At 41.8% G+C, this 21,213-nt stretch overlaps 1 protein-coding gene across 1 annotated transcript; it reads left to right on the top strand.

Moving 5' to 3' along the window:
• The first annotated feature begins 4,888 nt into the window (after positions 1 to 4,888).
• LOC118788243 (D(4) dopamine receptor-like) lies at positions 4,889 to 16,385 on the top strand. Its single transcript, XM_036544199.1, has 4 exons — positions 4,889 to 5,270; positions 7,552 to 7,664; positions 9,503 to 10,077; positions 16,183 to 16,385. The coding sequence occupies exons 1-4, from the start codon at positions 5,028 to 5,030 to the stop codon at positions 16,383 to 16,385; spliced, it is 1,134 nt and encodes a 377-aa protein (XP_036400092.1). The 5' UTR covers positions 4,889 to 5,027.
• Positions 16,386 to 21,213: the final 4,828 nt, after the last annotated feature.

Below are 21,213 nucleotides of genomic sequence, written 5' to 3'. Positions count from 1 at the left end.
AGATTTTTAAAATTAAATCTGCTGCACCGAAGCCAAGGCGGTTGATTAAAGAGGTTGTTTTGACCAGAGCTCCTTTTTTTTCCTGAAGACCCACTGATGGAATGTTTGCGGCTCGTCTCTGAGCTCACTCCAAGTACAAGGAGTGCTAATTTGTTATGACTGAGCATTTGACTGGCAACACAGTCTCAGCTGCCACGGACACACTGGCTCCATTGTTTTGGGTCCTGGCTGGTAGAGTAGTCATCTATTGTTGATGCCAGACTGAAACTACTTGAAAGGCCCAGCTATGGCAGCAGTGTGGGTCAACAGCACAGGGAGAGTGGGACATGAGTTGCTGCACTGCCTCTCAGGGAAGGAATTCCTCACACTCAATTAATCCACAGAAATCTAATGGTACCGCAGGAATTTGCCTTTCCTGGTTGGGTGTGCAGTTTATTTTTCTAATCATTGCTTTCCTCTGAAGATTTAGATGTACATTTCGTAATCTGGCAGACTCTCTTGTCCAGAGTGACTTTCAAAGTGCAAATACAAACTGCATCTAGTAAAGTAAGAAATCACTTAATTTCTAATATAAGTGAAGGACAAATTTAACTGTGGTGAGAATAAATGTAACCACATGGGACAACTATGTATCATGTCTTCCGTGTTTGTCTTTTGCTGGACATATGCTGAATCTTATAGTATATACACCCTTCCTGCTACAATACACAGAGCTATCCAACAAGAAAAAAAAAAACTGAGGTGACACTGCCACGCTCTTGAGAGTTCTCCACTAGAACTGACTGCAGTGCTCTCCACAGCAGGGTATCAAAGTATCATTTGTAACCAGACTGCAAAAAAGAAATTATTTTAAAAAATTGATTTGAAACTTGCACTTCTTGCACTTGGGCGGCAGTGTAGCATAGTGGTTAAGGAGCAGGACTCGTAACCGAAAGGTTGCCGGTTCAATCCCCGCTGGGACACTGTGGCTGTATCCTTGGGCAAGGTACTTAACTCACAACTGCCTCAGTAAAAATATCCAGCTGTATAAATGGATAACATTGTAAAAAACAACTGTAACCTCTGTAAGTTGCTTTGGATAAAAGCGTCTGCCAAATGAATAAATGTAAATGTTTCACCTGTGACAGTTGTAGCATAGGCTGGTGGAGCATGTTCCCTGTTTCTCCTGTCTAGCGAGAGGGAAACCACTGCTTGTTTAAAGGCGCTTGTTTAAATATCGGCTTGTGATTCACACAGAAACACTCAAGGCCTCCTAAGGATTAATGAATCAGCTTGAGAGAGAGAGAGAGAGAGAAGCTGTAAAAATAGGCAGACCAAGTTGCAACTTTAGGACAAAACTGAAAAAAAAAAAATTATTCTAACTCTCTGCCCTCATACACTGGCTGATCGGGTGTCATCATTTTGTGTTCTTTAGCATAAACCAAGAAAAGAAAAGAATGTACAGTCTCAAATGAAATTTAAGAACAAATCTTGCAGTTGGTGTCACTGTCCTCAGTCCTCAGCTAGTTTTGCAGGGGTGACCTCTGCGGTAATTTTGAAACCATCCAGGATCATGAACTCATGAGTGGGTTGTAAAGATGGGGAATCAGCAGAATGGGAGTCTAACACAAACTATTTTTACACATCTAACTGTAATAAAAACCGACCAGAACATAGTGTAACTTCCTTGGTTCATCTCTTTTGCTCTATTAATGTAGAAAAAAAATAATGGGTACTGATACCTTGTAGAATGATGTTACATTCACTGACAGTTCTGACAGTTGTTCTCAGGCACAACATGGTTCTTTTGCACATGAACAATTCCCTTTTTTCTGTGTCAGAAGAGATGGCACCACTCGTATATCAAGGAGTAGAATGCACACACACACACTTGCGCGCACATAAAAAAAGAGTAATGGCCACAATTACACCAACCCATCACAAATGTCCAGCTACATGAATTACACAGAGCATTACACCATGCAGAGAGTTATCTAAACACATCACAATGCCAATGTACACAATTGCTCTTCATTAGTGGGGCCATTTATAAGGCAGTTGGTTCTCTTTTTTTCCTTTTCCCCTGGCAACAGAGTTAATCTCATAGAAGCCAGAAGGCCAGGTCTGAAGCACGGCCCCATCTCATTTCAGACACATGTGAACTGACGTTTTACCAAAGGTTCATCTGAGCACCAACAGGCAAGTGACTCAAAGACGGCTGAAATGAAATGAAATGTATCGCTTGGCAGTTTCAATTGTTTCAGATGTGAAACTTCAGCTGAGATAAAGGTTAGCAGCTCAAAGTTCAATGAGAGCAAAAAATAATCATTATCGCAGCTTTACTACTTGTTGCATCTACAGTAGCCTAATGCAAGCGTAAATAAAGCAATTAGCTACTTCTCCATCTTAAAACCGTAACACTAACACTGTCTCCCTTTATCGTTTAGCAGGCATTCTTAACCAATGCATCTTCAATGAAATGCGTGATTAGACAATTTAATTTAAAATACAGATTTAGATGTTTGTGATTTTTAAACAGTGTACAGTATGATGTAAGTAAACTCGTAAACAGTAAGTTATTATTTATAGGCACATGTAATGGAGAAGACTGAGTATTGCATAATATGAAATGGCAAGATGGTGTCAAAGAAGAAACGAACTGGGAGAACAAGGAGGAGAGACCCCTGGGTTTTTAGCAGAAAGTGAAGAGACTTCACTGTAATAGACCCTCCTACGCACTTTTTAAAAAAAAGTCAAAATGATATTCTCATACGTTCCTTAAAAGAAGGAGACTATCGAGCAGCGATAAAAAAACAAAGAGGTCGGAGCTGGAAAAGACAAGCTAAAGATAAACCTGTCTCGCGCGTATTTTCTTCTGCAGTCCGTTTTTTTCGCAATAATTATACAGCTGTCAAAAGACAATGGATCTGCCTTTAAAGTATTTCCACCTCGACACCTGAACCATAATGTCCTGATCTGAAGAGAACTGATTTCATGTTTATACACTGAAATAGCTGATATAATCATATTTACTATATTATAGCAACAGCACATAATCAATAAACAACTGTGCGGAGTTGCCCACAAAGAATCAAATATCAGGGAACGGATAAAAGGTGTAAATTCCTTGTTCTTGAAATGTTTAAATTTTACATTTCAAGTAGCCCCTTCACGTTAAACTATAAAGGGGTGCTGTATGGTTTTGTCAGCCTCAGTTTTTTCATTTAACTCCCGGCTTTTTCGACATACTTTGCATTGGGAAATACGATTATTCTGTTACATATTGCTTGTGTAGACGAAACGTCTTACAAATGCATAGGCATGTAGAAACTATTTAATCTCAGCTCGAATCGTCAGAGTAAACTGAATTGAAGTTTGACAGCGATGCAAAGGCGCCCGTGGTTTCGCGGCATGCTTTTGTTATCAGAATGACCAGCGGCATTTGGACACATCTTTGGTCCATCGACCAGACGCGCTCTGCGATTTAAAAGGCTAACCAAGTGAAAACATGCAGCTGGGGCATATCAGTAGCCTATTCTAGAGAGAATTTTTGCAGGAAGGAACCAAAAACTTGGAGAAAAATAAGAGCATAAAATTTTGAGCAATTTTTTCAATAGCAATAAATGCAGCAAACATGTCAGACCTTTCGTCTTAAACATTCTTAAATAAATCAAGTATTGTTCCAATATTTCACACAGTCCAAAGGACAACAGAGTCTGTTTCAAAGTATGGCAGAATATAAACACAAAATTATCTGATAACGTTTCAGACAATACGCCAGTGCTTGTCAAAAATAAAACATCGTCTGCTTCTGTTTAGAATCTTCTCCTGTACAGCGTAATACCTTTTTACCAGTTGTGCGTTCTTTAAAGGTATGCGGACAGCGCTCTGTATGACCCATGAAATGTGGATGTAAATATTTTTAAATATTTACACACGTTCAAACAAATCGTCCATTGATCAGTGCCACATCAGAAATAAACTTTATAAACATAAAGGTGTAGATCTAATTAACTTTTCACACATTTCAAAATCAAAGAGCTCTTGTTGCATGTATTCTTGATGCTGATATTAAGATTATAAAAACGACAGTGCAAAATCTCATAAAAAAAAATAATGCACTTCCTCATAACTATCATAGCAAATAATGGGGGTACTTTGAATAACTGATGTGATGTGCCTATGAAGTATTGTTGTTTATGCGTGTCCAAATGCCTTGCATTGAGCAATGACATCATTTACTGGAAGCATTAACACATAAACACCGCGCGCAACTGAGAGGATTAATGTCACGCGAGCGAAAAGAATTCCTCCCCTTTGCGCGAACGATCTCGCTCACTTAGCCCAAATTCGTCCGTGAGCTTGGTTTCTATAATGCTGAACACCTCTTCCCCAACCCATATTCGATGCATGACAAGACAAGACACTTGGCTTGAAATGAGGAGTGGAACTCGCTTGCGCAGAGCTCTTGCCTCCCGGTGTCAGTCTCAAGGAGATACGAGTCAAACCTCAGCTATAAGCAGCTTTGCTTCGCTGGATTTGGGACTGTGCTTCTAAGTCTATTCAGATACGCAAAAACAGGTCACGGAACGCAGCTTCTTCTTTCTGCTTTGAAGAAAAGTATGTATTGAATTCAAAGCGTCCTGAGAATATAATCGACTTGATATGTATTTTTTAGATACTTCACTTCGCTGAGCCGTGTCTTAGGTATTGAGCTTTGGCATTTTGTTTTTCTCCTTCAGACAAACGGAAAAGAAAGTTTTCAGAGCACTGGATAGGAGGCAGCTTTGCTGCGAAGCGCCGGGCCACTGTCCACAGCTCGTGGTGCTGAACGTCGAAGACGACGTTAAAAGAGGACATCGGTTCCACTGATGGAGTATATTCTCACCGAAACTTTCAGCTAACAAAAAGCAACATTATTTCTGCAGAACTGGTAGAAACGATGCATAGATGAAAACCCATCTCAAGGAAGCCGCTCTCGCTCGGACCAGGCGTTGTAGAGGGAGACTGTGGATCTCTGGCCGGCGCGAGGGTGGCTGCCAACAGACATGCCAGCCAACCTCACCGTCTCCAACCACACCATACAGTTGCCGGACACAGACTATAACTTCCCCGCACTGATCTTCGGGATATTGTTAATTATCGTTATCATTTGTGGAAATGTGCTTGTGTGCCTTAGTGTATATATGGAAAACGCTTTAAAAACTACAACAAACTACTTCATAGTCAGCTTAGCTGTCGCGGACTTGCTATTGGCCGTCTTGGTTTTGCCATTGTTCGTGTATGCGGAGGTAAGTGGGTAATATCCATTTCGTTATTGTAGCTACAGCTTTCATACCGATGCATGTGCATGTTTGCAGAGCCGTTTTCTCTATACAGTGACCCGGGATATCACCGAGGTTCATATTACTGGTGTATTAATTAGTGAATGAATTGTTATCAATGCCCTAACGATGTAAGAATTGTTTCGTTTGAAATTCCATTGCTGTATGTTTTATTTCACTACTGTCTTTCTAAAGACTAAGAGCTACACGGCTTTCTAATTAGTGTAAATTACGAACCTGGATGGTCATCCAGTTTCTTGTTAGCCAGTTCATGTCCTCCGTTAAAAATCGTACGGGGAAATCACGTGGCAACAAAACGTTACAAAGGATGAGGGAGAACATCCAATGCGTAGACACATACAAACAACTGTTGTGCACTGTGAAACTAATGCTGAGATTTAACCTGCTGACCGTTTTCTTGTGGGAAAATTAAAGAGCCGACGAAAAATCCAACTTAGACACACCACGATGATTTAAAAAAAATGTTGAGAAAAGTGACACTCAAGAATTCTTAAGTAGTTAGCAACGCTAGGTGCCGCAAGAAGATGCGCATTTCTTTTACGTCTCTCTAACACTTCTTGTGCGTTCTGCACAGTTATTAACGTCAAGTTGTGCTGTAGGAATTTTTATCCCCTCAATTTCTTTTTTGTTTTGGTCTGTCCATCTCAATATTTTATCATTCCCTCTCACTTCACCAATGGTTAGCATTATCTAGTTCACTCTGGAGTGCGAGCTAAGGAGTGTTACACATCGAGCAGAAATAAAATGACAGAATAAATTGTTGTCACTGTTCCATGACCTTAGGTGCTCACATTATTACATCACACGCCTCTATTCAGACAGAATGTAAAGCCTTTAATGCTGGTCGCATCAGGTCCCTATACTTTGTGTACCTCGTGACCTCTTAATTAGGTATACTTGTTATCTTGTTTCCTCAAAGTTACTCAGGCCATTCACTCTACGCAGCGCATAGCGAGTGCTACTAACCCGTGAGGGTTGTCTGCTGACACGACAGTGTTTCATTTAGCAGGAAAATTAATGGGAATTGGACAGCCAGCCTCGGTCATCTGCTTATTTGCTCCGGAGGGTGGGGGCGCGTTTCGTCTTCATCCAGTATACACTGAACAGTTACGCTTGTTTGAATTAATAAGTTGTATTGTTGTGACTTGTGACAAGGGCCACATTTAGAAACATCACCTCGACTTTTTAAGCAGTCATCACTGGTACATTGCAGGGGCACATCAACATGTATGGGTGTTGATAAAATACTGGAATTAGAAACAGTAGAGATTGATTTGGAATTTGCCATTAATGCAAACCTAAGCATGTACTGTGAACACAAATTGGAGAACTTGCACTTTCAGTAAGCCGCATAAATACAAGCTTTGGTGACTGCACTTTTATTTTTTCTATACAAATAGCCAAAGAATAAGGGTATTTGTTGTCAAAGAATACTGGTCTGTCCTCCATTACAGGACAAAGTGTGAATTGAATCTGACCCCACACAGGGGGTATTTGGGTCTTGTCTCTGAAAGAAGCTTCCTCCCTGCAGCAAGGCACCATCTGGGTCTGATCAAAGGGTGGTCCCTTTCTTCAGCCACGACATCTGAATCAGAGGAACAATCCTCAGAAACTGTACATTTCGTTCCCCTGTCACACCAGATAGTGTGGTGGCCTCAGATTGGCCGAGTGCGAGGGAGAACAACCCAGACTGCCTAGGCAGCAGAGAAAAGAAGAAATTCATTTTTAAAACCAGGCCTGCGTGTGTCCTAATGATCCCGCTTTGGTCTCTGTTAAAGTGCACAGTTTTGGCTTTTAAGGGGAAAAAAACCGGTCAGAGTGAAAAAAAGCAATCAAATATTCCTTTCATTCAAAGAAAGGTCATGCCCTACAGATAAGAGTCCACATACCTTCCATTTGTTTGAAATGCTGAGATGTGTCATCAAGCAGGAGACCTGTAATTTCTAATCAGCCTGGGGGGTGTGTGTCAGTTTCTGCTCCACTTCAAAGGAGCCCTGCTGATGACAAAATTATGATTTTATACACAGACAAACTGGGTGTAAAAGTGATTCATTCTTGCTTAGTCTGGACATCTTTTTTTTACTCTTCTCTGTACACTTTCCTCTGATTGTTTTAGATGTGCTGTGTACCATTCAGAGGCAATCATAAACAAACGCGTGATGTGTGAGGTGAGAGAAGCAACATGCCGTCTCTAACTGAAATTCCCATGTGTGTATCATCTGTGCAGTTTCAGGGCGGAGTGTGGGCCTTAAACATGGTCATCTGCGATGGGCTGATGACCATGGATGTCATGTTGTGCACAGCCTCCATATTCAACCTCTGTGCCATCAGCGTTGACAGGTTTGCTTTTTCACACTTAATTTTCCTACTTCGCAGATGCATTCTCAGTGCTAGAATTTTCTGTGCAGCTCAGAATTAGAAGCTTGATCACACTGCAGATTTTGCTAAGTGTCACCAGCTCACCTTAAAAAATTCAAGTATGACTTACAAAATTCAATCGGTTTGATTCAAAATGTTGGTCTGTGATTTAAGAAATAACCCCAGCTGAGACATTTGAAAATCTTCTTATGAATCAAGGTATTCATAAAAAATACATCATAAGGCTTCAGAATGGGCTCCCAGCATAATCTATACACATTTAATACATTTACATTAAATTTACATTTATATACACATATGATACATTTCACATTTTGACATGGTAACTGACCAATCAAGGTGAGTCACATGATTTTCTCATTGTAAAAATAACACTATACAGATGGATCTCAACCATAACCCCATTAACTGCTTACTTATGTATAATCTTAGTGCCAACAGCTTCTGCCCCGACCCTCACATTGCAGTAACCGATATTATTTGCTCAGTCTCATGAGCAAAGCTGAAGTGACAGCACATTCTGTATACTGTAACGTGTTACCACCCGGTTACACATTTATTTTCTTCTGCCTCTCTCAGTTTCCTTCTCTCAGACCTTGTTTGTTCATTGTAACAGATACATAGACTTGCAAATGCTGTTCTTTTTTCATACTGTGGGGTAGGGAGGCAAATCCTGTTATACTAAAACTGAAGGAAAATTTTGGATTGGCTTTGCCAGATTTGGATCGGCCCACAAGGGCCTCCATGGAAGACCATGACCGCAGATGGCTAACAATATTGCGTGAAATATGAGGAAAAAATACACTTCACACCAAGAACAAGTGAGGTATCAGCACTAGTGACAACACCTGACAATAAAGCACTACAATGTCTGAAAATATATGGCTACTATCCCTCTCATCCTAGCACAAGAAACACTGATCTACATTTCTAGCTACAACAGTTTTACGCTTTCTAACAGCAACACCCAAACTGCCAGAAGTGTTAGGCTTAGTATACTAATTATGAATTTGGAACTCTGAGGGTTTGCTGTATCCTGAAGCTCAGAGAGACGGTTTGCTGAATGTCAATCAATGTGTGAACCACAGACATCCTGATTATCACAGAATAATGTCTGCAGAAGCTCTTTGGATTCCTGGCCAGGTCTCAGTACTTGTGCAATCTCAGGTGATTAGGGAAAAGGACTGCGCTTTCAAACAGAGGTGACCCCCTCTCATTTTCCTCTTACAAGCATTCCCGCGGCAGACAACAAAACAGAAAAGCAGACACAAAAGGGATGCCTCTGTCATAACAAACAGCAGAAATTATCATATAGTTGATATGCTGGACTTCACTGTTTCATCTTGCTGTGATCCACTGAATCCCATTGGTTTTGTTACCCTACAGTAGTAATACTTTATTGGAGATTATAGACAAGCAAAATTTAAAATCATAACCATTGGTTATTAGAAGGGAGGGAGCAAAATATTAACTATGGTGGGGGTGTGATAAATATTTGTACCAAAGCATAGTGGGGCTAATTTTAGTCACTCAAATTCTGCACCATATGCCATTCTTTCCTCCATGATACTATTCTAGTTTAGTCAACACCCAAAACATGTGACTGAGCGATTTTTAGTCATGTATTTATTTTTGTTTTGTCACCAATTGCCTCTTACTCAATAAGAGCCAAGGTCATTTTATATAAGTAATGTGCATAAATTCTACAAAAACACGAGATTGCATGCATATATTCATTACACCCAAATACTGTACCCTTTACACCATCTAAATCTTTCTTCTCTCTTTTGGCTCTCTAGGTTTATTGCCGTGTCAGTACCCCTCAATTACAACCGGAAGTACGTAGATCAGAGGCAGATAATTCTACTCTCCGCCACCTGGATATTAGCTTTGGCAGTGGCGTCCCCCGTCATTTTTGGGATCAACAACGTGCCCCACCGGGACCCGAAAGAGTGCAAGCTGGAGGACAACAACTACATTGTGTACTCCTCCGTCTGCTCCTTCTTCATCCCCTGCCCCATAATGCTGATGCTGTACTTCGGAATGTTCCGGGGCCTGCGGCGCTGGGAGGAGGCGCGCAAGGCCAAGCTGAGGAGCAGCATCGAGGCCTGCCGCAAGCTCCAGCAGGCGGCCGCCGGCCTGCCCCCGCTGTCGGGCCTGCCGCCCCCGCTGCCGCCCGTCATCGAGTGCGACCTCGACGACGTCCAGCTGGAGGAGCTGGAGCACTTCACCCCGCCCGGCTGCCCCTACCCGACGGAGTACAAGAACAGCCCCATCCAGGCCGTGACCAGCGCCCGGCCCCCGCCACAGAAGAAGAGGGCCAAGATCAATGGGAGGGAGAGGAAAGCCATGAGGGTGCTGCCCGTTGTAGTGGGTGAGTGGTCCTCTCTTTTCACTACAACAGTTTGTGGTATAGCAGACCAGAGCGAGCCCGCAACAGTATTTTTACAACAGCTGCGTTTATCACTTTGTGCTTTGACACCTGAAACAGAAGCTTGGAATGTGTCCATTCGTTAGTCAGGAAGGCTGCTTAGTGCATTCCTAGTCTAATTACGATTATGCAGTTGTCAGTGTCAAGTAAGGGAGGTCCTCTCAAAGAGAGCAGAAAAAAATACAGCCATTCCAAACAGTCATTCCAATTTTTCCGCAGGCACCAGTCTACACACACACTGCACTTTGGGCAGACCAATTGGTCGTTTCTGCAATTCATTCTAAGCTTCAACATATGACGATACACAAAAGAATGTTGTTTTTATGCAGCTGCAGAGGTTAATCTCTCTCAGGCACAGGCTGTTAAAGTTTCCTTGGCATGACTGTTAGCTGTGACTGGGAGGAGGGATTCGGCTTTTAGTCAAAACCACAATGCTGAAGTCAGAAATGCGTTTGGTGGCTCCTTCTTCCAGAATGTACTGACTTTGTCCCGTCAAATCAAATTTCAGCTGTAGGTCATAGAGCATGTTCAAATCCACTGTGGGATTGAGACCTGACCTCAATAGCTTTGGCAAAGTGCTTTTCCCAAAGTTAAAGCACGTCACGAAGATGGAGATCATTATGGACACATTTGCAGAACAATTATGGTTGCAAACAACACAAAATGTCTGTGCAAACAACTGACAAACTATTGTATCAATAAGCCAAGGGAATGTTAAAACAGCAATAAAAAGGAGTCAGAAGATCAGAAACAGTAACGGCCAACAATAATGGTTTAAAAGATGTTCAATATTTCCTCACAATCTGTAAGGTAAAGGCACCTATTAAGCCCAACTAAGTTAGTTTGAACTATGTTTTAGACAAATTAGCTTTTATGTCAGTAAAGTAGGATGAGAGTAAATGGTTAATCTCTCACTAAAGGAAAAAGATATCTTCCTCGACATGAGAAGGGTCTGGACTGGGTACGTTTAAGCCCATTTGTGGTCTAAATGAGCCCGCTATTTTATGTCTTAAAAGTACATTTTGTCTATTAAATATATTTTCTAAAAACAATTTAACAGATGAAAATGAATATGTAAAACCTCAAACATCTTCCTATTACACATACTGTTCACTGTCTAATTTGGAGTTCTAGAAATCATATGTAATAGGAGTGTCATCTAAATATCTGACCCTTACACAATTATAATTACAGATCTACATACTTTAAAGATTTCAGCTTTTAATGTTATGTTGTTTTCAGTAGTGAAAATTGCCTCAGAGAGGTCAGATGTACCAAGCTGATAGGCACCCCTACCCCACACAGTTGTATGGCAAGGTATGAAAGTAAATGCATTTGGATTTAATTGGACACACACGTCTCAATGAGGATACTTTACTGTGATGGTGACATTTTCCTGCCTTTGCTTCAGCTGCCTGTCTTATGCATCTCTTGTTAAACATATCTGAAAGGATAAGGACTTGCCGAGCGCCATTTCCTGCAGAGCGCATAGGATCAAACAGGCACCTGAGCTCAGACAGACCTGCTCTGCTGTTCTGTTGGTGTTCTGCAGACCATCCAGAGCCCTGAGGATTCGTATAGAGCCCCTGCACTTTCTCTCTTTATTTTATGAACTTTCTCTCTTTATATATATGAAGGGTCTTTTTCATCACATATTTTGAGAAGTGTATCTCAATTGCCTTGAGGGGGGGGGGGGGGTTAAAGAATAATTTTACAATGAGTATCATTTGGGTTTTTTCTCGGTTTTTAAATTATTCCTTGTGAAAACAGTGCAAGTACTCTGGGAAAATTTGATTGTAAAGGCATTATATCAGATAAAATTGATTGTGTCTCGGACACAGCCAGACAATGCTTTTCTACTACTAGTTAGTCAGGGATGACCAGGTAACACACAGGAAAAGCAAGACGACAGCACCTGGCCATCTTTATTCTGCCTCACACATGTAGATTCTACTGCAAACTTCCACTGCAGGTTGGCAATAAAGTGGGCAGATCTGGAAAAACTGCAAATAGTATGTGGAATAAACAAGTTGTCGACAAAGAGGACACGGCATAAGGAAATAGCCATTTGACGCAAACCATAGTAGTTTGAGATGTGTAAGAAGCCTAGATTAATCAGATCTAAGGGAATGAGCAGTTGTGTACGTGCAAAAGGAGCTGAATATCACAAGAGAAAGCTAAACAGTTGCGACAGCTAAAACCTTCTTACTTTTTTACTCACTAAATACTGCAGTGACCAAAACTAAAAATCAACACATCAACTGAAAGGCATTCCATACAGGGTAATCCATTCATCATAGGAGTTCTCCCTTGTTTTCACCATCACTTTTCTTTTTCAATCTCTTCTGTTTGGTCTTAAGGGTGAAAAATGTAGACAGGTTTTTCTCTTGATGAAAAAGCAAATAGGCAGAGACACAAGTAAGCCCAAGGATTGAGGAGCGATCATTTGTCAGACCAAAGAAAAATGCTGTAACTCTGTATCATTGTGCACCAAAATTGCCAGTTTCTTACTCTGCAAGTTTAATCAAGGAGATGAAAGTGGATTTGCATGAACGAAGTGGTCGCTTTTAGCCCACATTAACTAACTATAGAGCCAAGCTCTAAATCCAATTATTATGTAAGGTTTGCGTGGGGCCTAAAGACAATTTAAGCTCTAAAGACATTTCCTCAGAATATAGCTAAGCTGAACCATGGAACCAGGTTCCGAAGTTTGGTTTTACATGGGGTTGCATATCGTTCAGAACACAGGACCCAGAATTCATTCCAGTCTCGTAGCCGATGAAAGAATGCTACCTCAGAGCTGAGGGTGATTTGAATGTGATCTGGGGTAAAGCCTCAGCCAAAATGACTGCTTTTATATATTTTTATCTTCCTGTGCCCTCTCTTCAAGTTCACTTTCAACCAAAGCCTGACTCGCTCGGACAAACTTTGAGATTGATTTGAGATGAAAATAACTTCTTGTAGCCACATATCTGGGTTAGCAGCCTTACGCCTTGCGCGTGATAGTTTCCCTGAGTTGAGCGGTCTCTCTCAACGAGCAGTGGCGCTCTCGAGTTTCGAGCGAGGAACCAGGTGATATTCACACCTCGTCCTTGGCCTCGTGGGCTACCGTCGGGGTCATGGAGCTAAACTGGGCAGACAATCCTCCTACACACCCCGGCGGGCACGCGCGCTCCTAATCTGGGACTCCCTGTGCCACGAGGAGGGCACTGAAAAGTGTGTCGGAGGATCGCGCGCTCGGCCCAAAGCCACATTCCTCCTCTCTGCATGACGATGCATATGAACGGTGGGGAGAGTGATGAGAGCATAATTGGATAAAGGGCTGGGAACCAAATCATTCTCATAGAGAGAGAGAGAGAGAGAGAGAGAATCAGCACTTCAAAGTATACTCCACCCAGAGCTCCTCCGCCACAAGCTCCCCGTGGCTATCCGAACTCTGCTCTCTGAAGAGGCCGCTGCTATCTCCGTACGGTTTTTATTGATGGAGTATGAGAGGAATTTTTTTTTCTATGTTTGTGCCAGACTTAACACAGTGCTCGATGCACTGCAGACTACAGGCAAAATGACGGACCTAGATGGGCTGAGCGGCCCATTAAACTTGTCATTTGTCATTTCTTATGTTCTTCTGTTTTCAGCCACTGGTACAAGCATCTCTAGGGCTACTGGAAATGGTTGTTGGGAAATTTGGGGAGCGAGGTAAACAATCATAAGTTATTTTAAAATATTATTAAATTATTATTTTAAATTATTATAAATTATAAAAAAAATAAACAGAAAACATCAGAAATGGATGCTGGAGTTAAATCCTGTTCCCCAAAAGTATAGAGAAAATTAAGTTCAAATCCTCTGGCCTGACCAACTGATGAGTATGAGGATCCCAATATCAACTACCAAGTAGAAATTGGTTAGACAAGGGTTTAACAGAAAACAACACAAAAGAATGAAACTCTTGGATGTTATATGCATATGTGTGTTGTGAGGAGCTGCCACATGTTAGCATGGAGTTCCTAGTTATCTAGGCCACCTAAATCATACAGGAAATATGTCTCCCTTTGTCAGGAAGCAGGCTCCTATAATGAGCTGTACTCATTGCCAGATTAATAAAGTTCTAATTTGTTTAAAACGAGAAGAATTAATGTTCTGCCTCAGCCTTGTGATATCTGCCATTTTGGTCATCTTTTTTTGGTAAAGACCTACCTTTCCCCCTCAGATATCAAGGGCAGCTGTTTAAGCTTGATTCCTTATTCATGAGAACGCCCACGCTGCATACAGCTCTAGACAGGCAAAAGCAGAAGCCTGTCAAGCGTGGCGATGAGGACGGGACCAGGTCCTGCGGGTAGATCTCCCTCACCTACCCTTGGCCCTGTGGTGACGTCCCTCCGGAGGCACAACAACTGCCCCAGCTCCCCTCTCTTTGATACCGTCCCCCCTGTCGCACACAAGGGTCCAAAGATGAAAGATTCCCAAGCCACTTAAGGCTTTTTTCTGGAAAAATCATCAGTGATCATTTAAGATACATCAGACTGGAGACTGCAGTTAATTGCACATTCTCTGGGGGGGGGGGGGGGGGGACACAATAAGTGTCTGAAAATGAACCCCCCAGGGGAGCATTTGGTTGGATGCAGTACTCAAACGCCACGCACAGCTCTTGCTAGGCCGATTTATGCATCCTCAGTATGCTCAAACACCTTCCCAGCGTGTGCTTTTTTTTCCTCGTGAACCACCTCGTGCTCCTTTTAACAGCTTAGTGTAGCTGGTGTGACTGACTGCAGCGGAGTGCTTCTCCATAATTAAACACCTCTCACCAACAGCAAGCCGAAATGTCGACGGGATGTATTTTAACAGAGACGCAAGCTGCTTTGTGACGCATTAAGGATAAAAGGGCCTCCTGGCCTGGGCGGCTCTCAAAATGAACCTCAGTTTGAAACATCCGCAAATTGTCCGTGGCCCTTGTGAGAGGTGTGCCCCCCCCCCCCCAAAAAAAAAAACTGTATTGGTTTGTAATCTGCTACTCAAACCCTCCACTGGGTATTTATAGAAAAACCCATCAGCATTCTTGAATTATTCAGTCTGGCAACAGCCATCAGAGGAGCATGTTAGGTTTGTAATCTACATGTACGTTTGACACACAGTTCATTCAGTTGATTCTCCTCCCCATGCACACACCACCTTATTGTATGCCTTCCTCAGATTGGCAATATAAACATCATTATAGTTGACACAGTTAAGTTAGCTTTACCGACATCTGCGTGGTGAGGGGGCTATGATGTATTCAGTTTGTGTGTTTCAGTTATATTAATATCTGTGTGGCCTGTGGTGATGCTGAATAATTTAAAATACCTGTTTACAGTCCAGATTGGTGTCAGTTTGAAGGCTTTTCCTCTCTGCTCTCTTTTTCGTCTCCAGCCTTGGCACCTTTCCCCCGCAGGAAAGGGGTCATGGCAATTCCAGCAAATTCAGATAAACGAAATTCAAAACATGCTGAGATCCTGGTAGTTTATCCAGCTCATAGTGCATTTGTAATTAAAGCCCTCTGTGAAACAGTTTTCATATTTGGGTGGCCCCGGTTGGGTAGTTGAGTTGAAACTGGCACCTCTTGCTTTTAGGTTTCTAGGAGACTGTTATTGGGGGTGGATTATGCTTCTAGATGGAAGTTTACATAAGTACTTAGCATGACCTAGACACTTCAATTTGAAAAATAGAAGATAGAAGAATAAAAGATAGCCCTTCTTGTTTATTCAGCACAAAGAATTGTGTATGAAGGCCATCTTTCATTTGTGCTATTTATTAACACCCACAGTTTACTATAACAAATGGAAAAGTGTGACTTGTCATTTTAAAGCTTTAAGTTCTCTACTTCAGCTTGAAGCCCTGTCCAAAAGAAAGAATGTCCTAAAACCAATTCATGCACCACTGCTAAAATATTCTTAGGGTTTGATATTCATACAGCTGTCCTCTGCACTTCCTCAAAGTCACAGCAGACCCCCAAACTTTCATTCGAGCAGCAGAGAACCTCACCCCCCTCTCCCTGAAATGTGACCCCCGCAGGTGCCTTCCTTTTCTGCTGGACGCCCTTCTTCGTGGTGCACACCATGCGCGCCCTGTGCGAAACGTGCGACATCTCGCCCCGTCTGATGAGCATCGTCACCTGGCTGGGCTACGTCAACAGTGCCCTCAACCCCATCATCTACACCGTCTTCAACACCGAGTTCCGGAAGTTTTTCAGCAAATTCCTGCACAGCTGCTGCTAACAACAACCATGGAATCACTCTATGGAAAAAAAGCACAAGGATACAAAGTATTAAAATAAACAAATACATATATGAAAACATAGGCTATATCGTGCTACTGTATCTCTTCTATGGATATGTTTATGCAATCTGACTCCTGTTTCATTTGTGTGAGAACAGTATGCGTGTTTGGCTATTTGCAGTACCTGCTGTTTGTCACCTCACTGTTTAAGGTGGAAAGCTTTCAGGGAATGAACAATGTTCCCTCGAAAGACACTCAAAAGAAATCAGCAGTGCTGGTCTTTGAAAGACTATAAAAGGTAATTCATTTGTTATACTCTTACACTGGAATGTTCATTCTTCATTAAAAATATATTTTTTTCACAGGAACGAATGAGTCTTTGATTTTGATGTTAGTAAAAGGAGGCTTTTTTACTTCAAACCCAGTCATGATGTATGCCCACTGATACAATTCAGTGGAAGATGAGCAATCAATGGCTCCGTGAACTTTGGGATCAAGAAAGTCATATGTACAATATACAAAAACCAAGACCAATTCCTCTTGGTCCCTGTGTCACTTAAAGCAGTGAGCTCATATGTCAGCCAGCAGAGAATGTTAACCTTGGGGCGATAGGAATACGGCCTCACTCAAAAAGGAAGTTACTGTCACGTTGCTTTGGAGCACAAATGAGACAACAAAATGAATACTTCTACAAGAGGGATTTTGCAATGACAGAAGCCAAAGGTAAATTAAAAATGACAAACCATTTTAAAGCACCGTCTTGTCATGCAGCACACAGTTATTCAATAACTTAGCACAGACTGGCAAAGATATGCTTAACAGTTTGCTAGATGGATAATTTGAGGCATCAAGATTAGGTTGTACAAGTGACAGAGAACAATTAAATGAGCACAAGCATCGCTTTCACACCCAGGTTACACAAAATACTGCCGCCCTTATATAGTATTTATGTTCATCACACCCTAAACACATCCAGTGAACTCTTATTTCTTTGTAGGTTTTTTTAGGTACTCTTTAACACTTTTTGATGTGATACCGGGCAGCTGAGTGTATTCAGATGAAAAAAAAATGCAATCTCACCACTTGGTTTGGGGAGTGAATTCAAGGACAAGCAAAACCTCTTCTACTTTGGATTTCGCTGTAAAATGTGATTATGTCGGAGGGGGCGGAGAGAGGCTTTTAAGCAGAGTTAGGCGTGTCATCTTTCATTACAGTCAAAAAACCCTCAAGCCTCTGACCAGCTGCCAGCAGACACGCATGTCCCTCCCCCTGCCCCTCCCCCCTCCCCAGTCCACACCGCCATCCACCTGCAGAGCACATATCAGTCTGGAAGAAACTCAAAGCAGGGATTCTTCTTTTGAAAAACAGATAAACAAAATGACTCACCCACAGCAGGTATCTACACTGAATTTGTGAGGTGCTTTATTAAAGTTATCTTCCTGCTTTTCTCTCACCTCATTACACTCGGAAATTCACCTGTTCAGTCTATGCACGATGGAGACAAAAGATGACTTTGCCACCTAGGCTTCCTCTCAGGGATATATCTTATGTCTGAATGTAGACTTCATGCAAACTAATATCACAGCAGGAAAAATATGCTACTGACATTTTAACGGAAATGTCCCAAAATGGCCCCCAACCCTTAATGCTTAATCAATCACTTTGCAATAGTCCAATAGAAGCTTTGCAATAGTCCAACAAATATTGGATTTCACAATAATTTTTTTAGGACAAATTTCTCCCTCCCAGCCCAACACCCCTAGAGGGATTCTGGGAAGGCTTTCTCTAAAAATCTGGGTCTAATTAAGCACAGTGACAAACACTTTCAGTAGTAGAGTCATACACTTTAAATGGAAACAAATTACATTATCCTGTGAGATAAATTGCGCAACCATTGAAATATTTCCCCCACATTCAATTCAATTTGAGATAACAGTATTTCTTGCACACAGGTAAAGCCTAAGTTTTATTCAGGATATACACCTCATACAATCATACAACATAATGCAGTGCAGTTCTAGAACACTCAGTAACAATTTTCTTACAGTCAGTCAGGTCTTTAGAAGGTATTTACGTATGTAACTGACATGTTGTGGCACCTTTTGGAATTTAGATATCACAGAAGACAGAAGAGCCCACCACTGATTACCTGATAGACATCAAGCTGAGCGTACTGTAGAAATATCATAGCTACCTGTAACCATGTCGGTCTGGAGAGTGATTACTTCAGGACAGAAGAAATTATTTCGTTAATCACAGATATTTTTCACCTATATTATGCTGAGCTCAGAGATATCTTGGGAGGTTAAGGGCTTCAGGAGTTTCTGTGAAGGGACCAATGCTAAGGCTTTAAGCTCACTTTTTCCAAAAAAAAAAAAAATTAACCAGCCACAAACTTAACTATCCATTATCTGAGTGTGTGGCTCATCCCAAGGCTCTGTCCCATTCTTGGGTTTCATGCTTTCTTCACCACATACATGCAGTTATTATTTCTGTGTCACCATTTCAATGTCTTTCTTTTCAATGTCCTTTAGCCAAGGTCAGCCCCTACAGTATGCAGCACCTTTAATTCTCTAGAGCTCTCTCTCAACGTCATGCCTTTGCAGATTCTTGCACCTCATGCAATAATTAAAAGCAGGTGCTCTTTCTAATTAGCACTGACTACACAATGGTGCATTGACATTTATAGTGCAGCTCTGGAGGGTATCAATCTCAGCATGAAATAGAATACTGAAGAAATAAATTATCCTGCTGTTATCAATGTATATTTATGCATCTGTTAGCACCTCGGTAGTATTTTTGAAGTGGAGTCATTTCTAAAAAGTTCAGAAAATTTAAAGACAAAGTTGGGTGTACCAATAATAATATAAGTACATGGACTTTACAGGGCTAACATACAGTATATTACCATATGTCAGATACATCCCACTAAACAATTTCTTTGGGTTAATTCAGAGAACCTGTATTATTTTGGCAGGAATAAAATCAGGAATAAAACTCCATTGCAGCACTTAAGACTCAGGGCTCAGAGGCTATGCATTAGACATATGTTTTTAAGTAAAGCAATAAACCAGAATTTTCTCTTTTCAGGTAATAGCTAGAGGGCAAAGGCTGAGAGAGCTGAGCGTGGGTTCTACACAGACAAATACAAACATGAATTTGTGTTATGAAAGCCACCTCAACTATTCCACGGCTGATTGCGTTGTGCAAGGGAAAGAGACCTCCCCAAGGCAGTGGACGTCACTTCCACATCACCAAAGAGCCCGGGGGGTCGAAGCAGTGGAAAATGGACTGCCGACACTCATTTTAAAACAGCGGGACATCCAGCACCACTGGGAATCAAACCCTCTTATGAAATGCCAGCTTAACCACATTCCAGCAGAAGCCGATGTGACTCTGACCTGTCTACCTGTATTAGGAGGTAATCAGGTAAGCCCCTCTGCATCCCCACTCTGTACTCCCATCGGCTTTCATCGCCAGCAGAACAGAATACAGAGAGTGCATTAGTGCTGTCAGAATGAGGTAGTACCAGGGGTGCCAAAAGGACACGCTACCGGCCAGTTTTGATCTACCCGCCATGCACTTTGTTCCTAACTTTGAGTGAAGAAATTCGCACGTTGCATATTTCCCTTTCGATTTTTCTAACATCGTCACAATGTTGCGCAAGAAGACAATAAAAAGTAAAACTTGCCTAAATTTGTCTCTCCAAGTTGTGGATAAAATCATATTGGGCCTGGAATTGATCTAGGCTTGTCTCTTTATTTACAGTCATAGGGAGCTACCTCACATTGATTGGTTTCTCTGGCTGAGCGAACTACTCAACAAGGTGCGAATAATCCCTTCTCAGAATCGGATCGAGCCACCTCATCCCAGGCGGCTAAGTGCTTAAGTGATTTTTTTTTTTTTGCTAAGCTGCCCCATCGCTTGCTACTGAGTCCTTCAAAATGATTCTCATTTGTGAGGTTTCACGCTAGGGATGGGCGTGTTGGGCACACTGATGTACAGTTTTCACTGAGGTCTTGAGGAGGATGAAAGCAATACATGGGCCACAAAATAAATGCAAGTCTTTTTGAACTTGGGGGGGGAGACCAGGTGGAAAGGATGAAGGGAGAAAGTAATCTTAGCGTGTACACAAATAACCAAGAGGCAAATCAGAAAGAGCAGCCCAAGAGAGCTCTCCCTGATGATAGGCTTCAGAACACCCGCTGATCAGACAGATAACTCCTTGAGGTTCCAGTAAACAGCAATTTCCCAATAGGTGCACCGTATTGTGCCACAGGTAATACAAATGTGGGAATGATCTAAAAGAAAAAAAATGGCAGATGTCATATTTACTGGGAGCTTCAATATCTGATGACCTTGAAAACCATATTCTGTTCTGCAAGCTTTTTCATATTAAGAAAAGAGTAAATACTTCTTTTAGAAACAGTGTGGTCACAATCAGATACCCACACTGGAAGACCAGTTACCCTTGCAGCCATCATCAAAAGAAGAGGAGGAGTGAAATTAATCAAGGGGACAAAAGATAACAGTTTCCCCTTGTGCAAGAACCCCCTCCTCTCCACACGCACACTTTTCTCTGGATGAACAATTACACTACAGGGATATACATATTTAAACACCTGGAGGGCTGCAACTGTATTGAAACCATGGCACCTAGTGTCATTTCCAGCCTCTTGTTGAGTTTAGATCAAAGAGGAGCATGTTTATGCTACAGAGACAGGGCACATGTAATGGAAAAACACTACCTGCACAGCTGAGATAAGGGCCAATGAAGTGAACTCCTCTTCTGGAAGAGACTTGGAACATGGGCGAGACTTTGAGATC

This window comes from Megalops cyprinoides, chromosome 13 (genome assembly GCF_013368585.1).
Source record: "Megalops cyprinoides isolate fMegCyp1 chromosome 13, fMegCyp1.pri, whole genome shotgun sequence".
Classification (NCBI taxonomy): Eukaryota; Metazoa; Chordata; class Actinopteri; order Elopiformes; family Megalopidae; genus Megalops; species Megalops cyprinoides.
The sequence above is the reverse complement of the archived record's forward strand: the minus strand, read 5'-3'. Positions and strand labels throughout refer to the sequence as shown.

Excerpts from the sequence above, each read along its gene's own strand:
- LOC118788243 (XM_036544199.1), top strand. The coding sequence starts at position 5,028 with ATGCCAGCCAACCTCACCGTCTCCAACCACACCATACAGTTGCCGGAC. Across the intron at positions 7,665-9,502 it reads TGTGCCATCAGCGTTGACAG|GTTTATTGCCGTGTCAGTAC; the intron begins GTTTGCTTTTTC and ends TTGGCTCTCTAG. Across the intron at positions 10,078-16,182 it reads GGTGCTGCCCGTTGTAGTGG|GTGCCTTCCTTTTCTGCTGG; the intron begins GTGAGTGGTCCT and ends TGACCCCCGCAG.